We start from the raw sequence: 10,976 nt of genomic DNA, 5'->3' as shown, positions 1-10,976 counted from the left end.
GCAGAACTTGCCACATTTATTTATATATTCAGTTAGACAGCTAACTATGTAAAGACCTACAGAGTTTGGGGTTGTACTATAACTTCTTGTTTTATTTGCAGTGATGACTGCAGATACTGCTACAAACAACAGGCCATTTAGATTTTTTTAAGCATTTGTAGACTAATCGTAAGGACATATAATAAGACTATGTATGTGACATACATTGCAATGCAGTGTGTTATTGCAAATGTAATTTGTTTTTCTACTTCAAATCCGTTCAAGAAGACTTGTATGAAGACAAGCAGCGATGTAGAGCATTTTAAACAAGAATAACATTTTTTAATAGTTTGCAGTGTATTGCATCTCAAGCTTTTGTTAAAACAATTAATGCTAACAAATGTCAGTTTTACTGTAATACAAATGCCTCAGTGTAAATGAGTGTTTGCATGTTTAATAAAGCTTCAGAAAGGGTTAGCCTGGTGTTGATGCAATATGTATAGTGAAACGGTAATTAGCTGGAAAGAGGAGCAATATTTATGAAAAAAAGTGAACAGGCTGTATTTAAATGGCACATTTTTATTGTTTTTTTTTCCTGCTTAACACTACAATTCATATTCATGCATTCACACACACACACACACACACACACACACTGATTAGCAGGTTGGCTGCCTCGCTGGGTTTCAGTGTTTTGCCTAAAGACATTTTGACATGTGGCTTGGGAAGCTGGAAACAACACTTCTCTTCGCGTCTTTGGATGTGAAGAGCACTGCTCGTCCTCCTGGGTCGCCCAAATAAAGCACTTAAGAAGATTTGAAGAATTTATTGTGTTTCACATCTTACTGTTCTGTAAGGGAAGAAAGCCATGAGAAAGTCTTACTAAGAGGTTTATGCTGCAAAGTCTGTAAATCTCAGGAGCTGTGTCAAGATTTCTTATCAACAAGTGAGTATAAAACCATAAAACGTGCAAATCTAACAATGGTTCTCTCATTGTTCAAAATGTTAGGGTAAAAAATAAACATTTAACCCTCCTGAAGCCCTCAAAAGAGAGAGAGAGACAGAGGTAGAGAAGCCCTTGTACCGAAGGGAGGGTTAATCATTCCAGTGAATTAAAAGGATCAACTCAAAGTCAACCATCGCTAAAGCCATAAAATGTTGAGGAGTCACTCAGCCACTCGTCAATGGCTCTCTCATTGGCCAATACATCCTTCTGCCAATCCACGTGCCACCTGAGGTTAGCAATGACCTGGCTGTAGTTTCTCCCCAAGCTACCCCGCCAAGCAGCGAACGCTTCTCTATTGTAGAGGTGAACGGCCTTGGACACTTCAGGGTAGTCTACGATGCTGCGCAGCAGCTCGTCCAGATGAGCCTGCACATCTGGGAACTCGCGGACCACATTGTGAAGCTCGTCCTTGTCCAGTGTGAGGTCTAAAAACGAGGAACAGAGAAGAGACATGAAATCTTTATTATAGTGGGGTTTTTCTACAAATATAAAGACATTAAACAGAACCAAAGTTAGTGTTTGAAGCTTTCCACTCACTGAAAAGCTGTGGGGGGATACTGAATCCATCTGAATAGGTGATGTATTTCCAGGGGCCAACTCTAAGCATATATGTAGAGGCATTTGCATTGCAGCCATGATATTCACTCAGCACCCAGTCGGGATGTGGCTTCTTGGAGAAATCACTGGACTTGGATATCAGAGGCAGGAGGGAATGGCCACTTAGATCACCTGGAGCTGAAATACCAGCAATCTCTGCAAAACAAATTCAGCTATTACGTGAAATTAAAATGCAAAACCACATAACCTCTGTGTATCTTAGCCAATGTGCATGCACAGCATTTCAAACAACAACAACAACAAAAAAAAACCACTTTCCTTACCCAGGACAGTGGAATAGAGATCCACCAAGGACACAAGCTGGTCGACCTGCAGGCCAGACAGCACCCCGGGCCCCATGATGAGCAGCGGAACGTGGGAACTGCCTTCAAACATTGACATCTTGTAGAACTGCCGGTGCTCCATGGCGAGCTCTCCGTGGTCGGCCGTAAAAATCAGGACTGTGTTGTTCAGCTGGCCAGTCTCCTTCAGAGCTGAAATCACCTGACCTGGCGAGGCAGCAACAGAGAGGGTTGGGGACACGCAATGATAAACACCACTAATACTTTCAGAGAATAAACTGCAGATATTGTAGATAATAAGTGACTGTCGAGCTTTTGAAAACTAGAAGTAGAAGTGGGTTGTATTTTCACTCAGTAACTTTAAAGGGAATTTCTCGTTCTGTTGTAAAGACAAAAGCTGCAAAAACAAACTCTAAAAACTTAATTACTGTTATTAAAGCACAGATGGAACACCTCTTGCTCGTGTACCTTATTGGTTATTACATATTACACAATCGTATGTGTAGAAAGCTTTTACTTTGTAATTTAATTCTGTCTCAATTGGGTCCAATCCTCAAATCCCACCATCTTCTTCCTTTTAACTAACCCAGCATGGCATCAGCTTCAGCACACATGGCGTAATAGAAGGTTCGAATGCTTTTGACTTCCTCCTCGGTGAAAGCGCCACTGCAGTTTTTGGTGAAGGTGGAGTAGAAGTCTACGGGGTGCATGGCAGACACTGGCAGCCACTTAGGAATGGAGACGAGCTCAGATGACACCTTTGAGGGCGAGATAAACAGACATTACCAGTGTTTTAGTCACTTGCTTGAAGGTAATTCCGGTTGAGCGAGCAATATAAATTACAACGTGTACTTTTCTGAGCCAGTACGGTGAGCTGCGGAAGGTGGAACCCCCAGCCGTCGGCCCGAGAGATTCGGTCCGGTAGGGATGGGGTAAATTGAGGCCGAGGTAAATGGCAAAGGGCCCGTGCGGAGCTGAAGCGGTCTGGCGAATCCACTGCGCGACTTGATCTGTGTTCTTCCAGTCCTCCGTCATAATTCTTACAGTCGTCGTGTCTCCGACGAGCTCAGAAACGGGCCGGCCCTCTTGGCGCAGGAGGAACGGCACATCTCGTGTCCATGCCTCAACACGATTACTGCAGCAGAGCCACAAAAAAAAAAAAAAAAAGCAAAGCTCGAAGAAACACGTTAAACAAGCATCCAGGACCATGACTCACACCGTGCTGAAGAATCACAGGCAGACAGTTTAATCTTGCTTAATAGCGTTTAATGCACACCTCTAACGGTTCTTTGGAGGACATGGGTGTTTGTGTAAAACTGGTCACAGTTAGGTAAACACATCTGAGCTAACGGGCTCAGCCGAACACGCCTACTGACCTGAGCGAGTGACTCCCCGAGATGTAATCCTTCTTGCCCATCGTCTTGGTGCGATAGCCGTTCCTCTCCAGCAGATCCATCCACGTGGTCGCATTCGCATCCAAGCACTTGTAGTTGTTCCAGGACTGAGTGAGGTGGACAAACCGACCACTCCACATGGCTGCGGGAAATAAAAAAGGTGATGTCAACAACAAAATGTCTCTTCAAAAAGACAACTCAAGTGCACTTTTTTAAATTAAAAAAAAAAAAAAGAAAGTACCTGCTCTGGAAGGGCAGCAGATGGGGGAGTTCGTGTAAGCATTGAGGAAGGTGGATCCGAGCTCCCTGAGGTAGTTTATGTATGGGAGATGGACAACTGTACTGCCAGGGTCAAAGGATAATCTCCCATCCTGATGAAACACACACAACTTTAATCAAAAAGACTAACAACTGAGGGGGGGAAGTGGGAAACAATATTATATCCTCATGATCATTAACTCACAGGCTGTCATTCTGATTTAAACAAAGTCACTGAATAGGATGTCAAGCAATAACATACTTACAAATGCATCACTCATCACCATGACAATGTTTGGTCTGGACACATTTTGACAAAAACTGTCACCGACGTTTTGAAACAGGAAAAGGACCGCCACCACAAAGATGCCCATGCTTTCCATTCAGCTCCAACGGTGTAAATAATTTGTAAATTAATATTAATAATGGTTTTAAAAGACTTGCAAAATGATTAAACATATCGAAGCATAACTACACAGTTCCTTAAGTGCTGATTTGTACCGAGAGGAGAGGAGGGGGGCGTGTTTAAATCATCTGCATCCTGGTGAAGCTTTCAAAATAAGAGTCCACTAAACGTCCACTGCCCACGAACACGAGCGGAATATTGTTGTGTTTGTAGAGAGGAAACCCCAGATATGAACATAAACTAATACCAGTATTATAAATCAATTAAAAATAAATTAAACAGTAAATAAAAAGATAAATGAGAACTTGACTTTTCACCGTGCAATGACTAAAAGTATCCTCTAGAGGGAGCCGTTTACCCAGGAATCATTTTTTTGCCGCAACATTTACAACTAAATTATACTGTTGATACATTCCAGTGTAAAACTGTCACATGATGTATGTAAGAAATGTTTCTGGGGACCTGAAAGATAGGATCCTAATAAATAATAACATGAAATGCCACCCTAGGGTACAGCGCAACAGTGCAAAAGTTTTAAGCTGGTGTGGGAAATTGCTGGAAACTAATCATGCTTCTACAAAAATATACTGATTAACTTAATATAATTACAAAAAGAATAGTAATTTCAAAGATAATTGAATCATGTCAGTGTTTTGTTTGACCACCCTACACATTCAAAACAAAAACAAAACAAAACAAAGCTTCTTTAAGGTACACTTAAAATTATCTTCAGGTATATGATTAAACAATTAGGGGTTAATAATTATCATTTTTATTTGTAAGAAGAAACTGAGTCATTAGCTAAAACACAAACAGCTCTGTAGGAGGCTCAAAACTGGGTGTGACTCTTCTGCCAAGGTGAGGTTGTGGAAGACGGTGTCGGGGTCACAGGTCAAACACTGCAGCGAGACTAAACACAGCAGCAAGGCACAAGGTGGCTGTACTCCATCAGGAAGGTTTCTCCCAGCCAAAGCTTTTAACGCAGACTCGGGTGTCAACATGTGGTGTTTGTGCTGTTTTGAAGCACAAAGAAACAGCCATTTCTGGAGCTCATAGACGCAGTGGTTGACCAAACAACGTGAGACACATTATGCACTGTGTTGCTTCTGCTTTGACAGAAACCTTGGCAGCCGGGTACACCTACTGTCTAAAGTGATTTTCCCAGAAAGTATTTTGATGAAAAAATAGCAGCCAAAAAAAAACGCAACAGGTATGCTGAACTAAAAGAGTCAAAATTTAAAATATCTGACTCAAGCAGAAGGCAGTTTATTTGCCAACGAGTGCCTGTGGGCGACAGTGAAGCACAGCGAAGGCCTCCTCAGGCCCTGAGAAACACACACAGGTGCTCATCCATCATGCAGCGCCATCGGGGAGGTGCTGATTGGCCCTGCATTTATCCTGCGACTTCTCACCAAGAACCATTCAGCATACAGAAGAACAAGGAGTCCTGGGAGAGGCAGTACGACTCCCCACATGGGTCCCGATCTTAATACCGTGAAGTGGGTCTAAAATTACAGAACAGGGCCGAAGGGTCAGAGCCAGGAACATCCACATGAGATCTGTGGTCAGCTCCCTGAGACGTAGGGAACAAAGAGAAGCATCTATGCTTTACTGAAGACAAAATGTCAACACCGGCACAAGACCAGCTTACCGAACAGCTCCTGTTGCTCACAAGAACTTAAAACTGATCTACAATAGCATCATTAGTTGTTTGCTGAAAGCAAGGAACTGCAGCATGTCAACAGGTGATGCTGCAGCTAGGTGAAAACACTCACATCCACAGGGTGGCGTTTTGAGCTGCAGTCCAGAGTTGTTTTTCTCTTGAAACTGGGAGCTCAACACAATGAGAGCAGTCATCTTTATATCATATGGGATATTTTTTTATGTAAAAACAGTGTTGGGGGGAAAAAACAGTATATCTGATACATGAAAGCGTTTGCAGATGACTTGGCTGGATGCCTGTTGTATCACAGACACATGCATCCAAGGAATATTTGCAGGGCCTTTGCTGCAGGCATCATCATGCTAAAATGCCTCTCTGATGTGCATTGACATCACTGCTGCTCTGGATACGTAAATCCACTGTGAGAAAGTGTTCACAGCATGTTTTGGAAGCTGAAGACCTAAAAAAAAAGACTAATCTGCTTATGCTTGATTAAAAAACAACAACCTATATATATATAAGAAAATATGTTGTGGATGCTGCTCTGTCTGGCTCCAGTTGTGTATTTTAAATGCTACAAACTGTCTGCAAAGCGGCATTGCTTTCTGCAGTGTTTTTTTTAGGTGCTTGCCACACTTGTAATGTGTGTGTGAGCCCTGCCACACACTTGCCTTGTTCCAGAAGGCAGGGAGGCGGGGGCCCCGAGTCTCCGCCGCGCATGCGCGCAAGGTTGTTTTTCAGCCAGCCCGTGGTTTAAAGTGAGCCGAGCTCCGGGGGTTTCCTTGTCTGTGACTGAGACCATCCAGCAGAGAGGCAGGTGATAACAGCATCCGCTGCTGGTTATCAGCTCCATGAGCGGCTCGCGGGGAAGCTGCTGATCGTGCCCGCTGCTTCTCGCAGGGCAGAGATCTGAAAGCTTGCGAGTTTTTCTCCCCCACTCTTTTTTTTTTTAGACTTTATTTTTTATCCTCACTTAGAGACGACGGTCTCTTTTCCGCCATCATCATCATCATGGTGCTAGGAAAGGTGAAGAGCTTCACCGTGAGCTACGACTGTTTCAACGACAGCAACGTCCCCGTCTTCTCCAGCGGGGACTGCGTCTCAGGGAGGGTGGTCATCGAAGTCACCGGCGAGATCCGCGTCAAGTCCCTCAAGGTCCACGCCAAAGGATTTGCAAAAGTTCGCTGGACCGAGTCGAGGAACGCCGGCTCCAACACTGCCTACACCCAGAACTACACGGAGGAAGTGGAGTACCTGAACCACAAGGATATCTTGATCGGACATGAGAGAGGTAAGGGGGCGACGTGCGGAGTGAATTTCGGTCGAAGTTTTTTTTTTTTTTGTGAGGAACTGTGATGCTCTCTCCTCTCCTCTCCTCTCTGTCTCTCTCTCGCTGGTTTGGGGATCAGGTTCGCTGAGCAAGATACGGTTTCAGGGCATAGCAACAGAGGTGTAGACGCTGTTATAAGGTTGTCATTTGTGGAACATGTCGGTTTTACTTTGTGAGCATCGTCTGTACACAGCCTTCGGTTATCTGGGACTCAAAGTGTCAGAATGAATGACAGCTGCTCGGGCGCCGATCTGTTTTATTGGTTTTCAAGCGCAACGTGGCGATAAATGTCCTCCCGACTCGCACTGAGACGTGGCGGACACTTTCGTCGGCAAATGTTCAGCTTTGTTCAGAAATTTCATCGCCTGACAGCGTCGAAGTTTCCACCTATTGTTCAAAGCGGTTCAATCCTGTTCTGAAAACTGGTCCTAGGAGGGGCGGGCCAAAGCACCTTGGTCCTCGCGTGCGATTGGTCGAAAGGCTTGTGTGTGTGGCCAGTGACGTCATTACTCTGCAGAGCGATAGAAAATTCTGCAACTTTTTTTTTTTTTTAATCGAAAAAACAACCTGCAGAATTCTTTGGTTAAACGGAGCCGAACTCAGAGTAGCCATGTTGATACATGATATAGCCTTGTGTTTGTCCTGAGAGAGGCTGGTTTAATTGTTAGCAGCTTTGGTGAAGTTGATGAAGGCAGCTTCTGTAGTCGCAAATGTCTTTTCAGTAAACAAGGGTCGGTCCGCTGGTAATCACGAACCTTTATTTTTAATAACAGCTTTTCCCTAAACCTATTACACACTTATTAGTGTATAAAACGGTAATAAATGTTATGTAACCTAAGGAAAAACTATAGTAGGAGGCTCTGTGTGCATGAAGGCATATCCTGTGGCAGTGACTGCGGCGTCGCACAGTGAATACGTAATGCTGAGGGAGGCTGCTCGCACCGGTTCAGGCCGGTCTCCTCCTGCTGGAGTCTGCCTTTGACTGACAGCTCCGCACTTGTTTACCACACTGCTGCTGCTAGGGGGAGGGTGTGCTGAGCTGGCACAAGCAGCACAGCCGTCCTGTGCGCTCAGTCTCACCAAATTATGTTTTATTTCAAATAAATAAAAATAAATATACAATAATACTTTATTATTATTAGTGTTTTGCATTTTTAATCAGTTTGTCAGCAGCGGTTCTGGAGTAAAGCAGGATTGCTTCTTGTTTGCGAGTTGCCTTCCAGTTCGCTTGCAGAGCTGGTTTATGTGTGTTTACATCCCATATGCCTGAATAAAAAGAGATCCTTATCCTCACCAAAGCACCGCCGTCCACCACGGCTCAGTTTCTGACTCCTCAAAACGATCAACTTTTCTAGTCTTTAGTTCACTCGAAATAATGCTCTTCTGTTTGTCTCTCAAATACATTAATCTCTCACAGACCGATTTAATTGTAAACTCCGTTTATTCTCTTTTTGTCTCCCCCACCCTGTGTTCTTTGATATGACTTACAGATACCTTCGTAGAGCATTTTATCCAGGTATGGTATACACGTGTTTGGAATATTGTCCTCCTTGTTTTTCAGACGACGACAACTCCGAGGAAGGACTCACCACCATCCACGCGGGGCGGCACGAGTACGCGTTCAGCCTCGAGCTTCCACAGACGTGAGTGCCCCCCCCCGAAGTGAAAGCATATGTTTGCTGTAGGCTTTCATTTCAGCGCCTGGCGTGACCTTTTTTTTTCATTTCCCCCCCTTCCTTGCTCCCCTGTTGCTCTCACGCGCAGACCTCTGGCTACCTCTTTCGAAGGAAAGCACGGCAGTGTGCGCTACTGGGTCAAGGCAGAGCTCCACAGGCCGTGGCTTCTGCCCATGAAGACCAAGAAGGAATTTACAGTCTTTGAGCACATTGACATCAACACTCCGTTACTGCTGGTAAGCCACTGATTGGGAAAAGGCTTTTCAGCTCCAAAAAGAAGGAAAAGCTCTCATTTGGTTGCTGAAACAAATAAAAATGTAGAAATAGGGGATATTTTGTTGTATACATTTAAATAAAAAAAATCCAACCAACTCCAAAAACATTTTGATCTAATTTGCTGTCCTTTNTTTTTTTTTAGTCTCCACAGGCCGGCACAGCAGACAAGACGCTTTGCTGTTGGTTCTGCACCTCAGGTCCTATTTCCCTAAGTGCCAAAATCGAAAGGAAGGGATACACCCCAGGTGAGAACTTGAAAGTAGATAACTCTTGAAAGTAGATAACTCGTCTGTTTACCAGATAAGTCAATAGAATTGTCCCATCCTACAGGATGCTCCTTTCATTGCTGATTAGACATAAACATAGTCAATAGTCTTATCTCTGGAGCCAAACATTAACTTCCCATCTGCTTTTTTTTTTTTCTTTTTCTTATAACCGTGTAGGAGAGTCGATCCAGATTTTCGCTGAGATCGAGAACTGCTCCTCGCGCATGGTGGTGCCAAAGGCGGCCATCTACCAGACGCAGACCTTCTACGCCAAAGGGAAGATGAAGGAGGTCAAGCAGCTGGTGGCCAACCTGCGGGGAGAGTCCCTGTCCTCGGGCAAAACGGAGACCTGGAACGGCAAAATGCTGAAGATCCCGCCCGTGTCCCCCTCCATCCTGGACTGCAGCATCATCCGAGTGGAGTACTCGCTCATGGTGAGCGCGGCGGCTGTCCGCTGATGTTTGACGCACTCTCCCACACGCGGGGCATTTAGGTCAAACGGCGTCTCTCTCTCTCTCTCTGCTTGTGTTTGCTGAGAGATTGCCGGTTGACAAACACAAACAGTTTCTGCTTTCATCACACAGTTATCACTGATTTTTTTTTTTTTTCTTTTACCGCACGCTTATCTGCACCGAATCAATATTTCCTAGTAGGACACTATCTGTTCTAGTAAGGGTGACTCAGCTCACACAGGCAAAAACTGGACCTTGGATGGTACCAGGTGTTATCTCTGCTTGCCGCTAAGAGCATTAGCCTGGAATATTGGTAGCAACACCTGCCCGAGGGGAGCTTATAACCTGTTTAGCCTCTGAACAGACAGACTCCAGCATCGGGCTCTGCCCTGCGTAATAAGCTGATCGTAAGACACTGACCCATATGACGAACGTGCCATGTCAAGCTATTTTCTAACCTGCAGCTCTGAAAACCTTTTAGCTTTTACACGGCGCATTAGCAGACTCATTTGAAATGATTTGCGAGCTCTTGAGCAGCTGTTGTGTCCTCCTGTCTGTGCTCAGGTGTACGTAGACATACCAGGGGCGATCAACTTGTCCCTGAACCTGCCCCTCGTCATCGGAACCATCCCGCTCCACCCGTTCGGTTCCCGCACCTCCAGCGTCAGCAGCCAGTGCAGCATGAGCTGGCTGGGCATGGGTCTGCCAGAGAGGCCTGAAGGTAGTCCCGACTGAAAAGAACGATATCTTAATCTAGTTTTTTACTGGGGTTTTGTTTACTTTTTTTATGGCAAGGGTGCTAAAATATTATCCCGTCCCTCGCAGCTCCTCCAAGCTATGCAGAGATCGTGACAGAAGAGCAGAGACAGAACCGCCTGGACGTCCCTGCGGTCCGAGAGGAGCTGGAGGGTCCTCTCTTTGCCTACATTCATGAGTTCCGCTTCCAGCCCCCTCCTCTGTATTCTGAGGTAAGCAGCTTCCTCAAGCAAAGCATGGGTTTACATTTCTTCTTGAAAAAAAAAAATCATAAATAACCACTTTTTTTTTTTTTTCCTGTCTAGATTGATCCTAACCCTGATCAAGCCAGCCGCACAGAGGCTCACAGGCTCGATTCCTGTCCATCACGTTGAGGTGAATCTTTAAAACTGCCCCGACTGATTTCGGGGTGCCTCAAGGAATCTGCTCACGAGACTGAGCTTTAAGCATTTTGTCAGATAAAGGCATTGACTCAATGCTGTCGACATCATGAGAAAAGCCTATCATCCAACCAACAAAAAAAAAACACTTGTTGAACTGGACAAAATCTGCTCTTTCCTTCCCTCAGTAAGAGAACCAGGAGTCTGTCGTTTGGGGGTATCGCTATCTTCCTGT

The 10,976-nt window shown here is 44.8% G+C and overlaps 2 protein-coding genes across 3 annotated transcripts; one reads left to right on the top strand and one right to left on the bottom strand.

Moving 5' to 3' along the window:
• Positions 1-542: 542 nt before the first annotated feature.
• arsk (arylsulfatase family, member K) lies at positions 543-4,054 on the bottom strand. Its single transcript, XM_017417131.3, has 8 exons — positions 3,803-4,054; positions 3,520-3,649; positions 3,261-3,420; positions 2,737-3,019; positions 2,471-2,642; positions 1,867-2,091; positions 1,523-1,738; positions 543-1,410 (listed from the first exon to the last, which is right to left on the bottom strand). The coding sequence occupies exons 1-8, from the start codon at positions 3,917-3,919 to the stop codon at positions 1,112-1,114; spliced, it is 1,602 nt and encodes a 533-aa protein (XP_017272620.1). The 5' UTR covers positions 3,920-4,054; the 3' UTR covers positions 543-1,111.
• A 2,317-nt stretch (positions 4,055-6,371) lies between these two features.
• Positions 6,372-10,943, top strand: arrdc3a (arrestin domain containing 3a). Of its 2 annotated transcripts, none has more exons than XM_017417369.3 (8): positions 6,372-6,896; positions 8,497-8,578; positions 8,700-8,847; positions 9,030-9,132; positions 9,331-9,587; positions 10,170-10,326; positions 10,431-10,573; positions 10,667-10,943. In XM_017417369.3, the coding sequence occupies exons 1-8, from the start codon at positions 6,617-6,619 to the stop codon at positions 10,733-10,735; spliced, it is 1,239 nt and encodes a 412-aa protein (XP_017272858.1). In that variant the 5' UTR covers positions 6,372-6,616; the 3' UTR covers positions 10,736-10,943. The 2 variants fall into 2 exon arrangements, with proteins under 2 accessions (XP_017272858.1, XP_017272859.1); XM_017417370.3 differs by having other exon boundaries at positions 6,757-6,896; positions 8,426-8,578.
• Positions 10,944-10,976: the final 33 nt, after the last annotated feature.

Source organism: Kryptolebias marmoratus, linkage group LG1 (genome assembly GCF_001649575.2).
Source record: "Kryptolebias marmoratus isolate JLee-2015 linkage group LG1, ASM164957v2, whole genome shotgun sequence".
Taxonomy (NCBI): domain Eukaryota; kingdom Metazoa; phylum Chordata; class Actinopteri; order Cyprinodontiformes; family Rivulidae; genus Kryptolebias; species Kryptolebias marmoratus.
The sequence above is the reverse complement of the archived record's forward strand: the minus strand, read 5'-3'. Positions and strand labels throughout refer to the sequence as shown.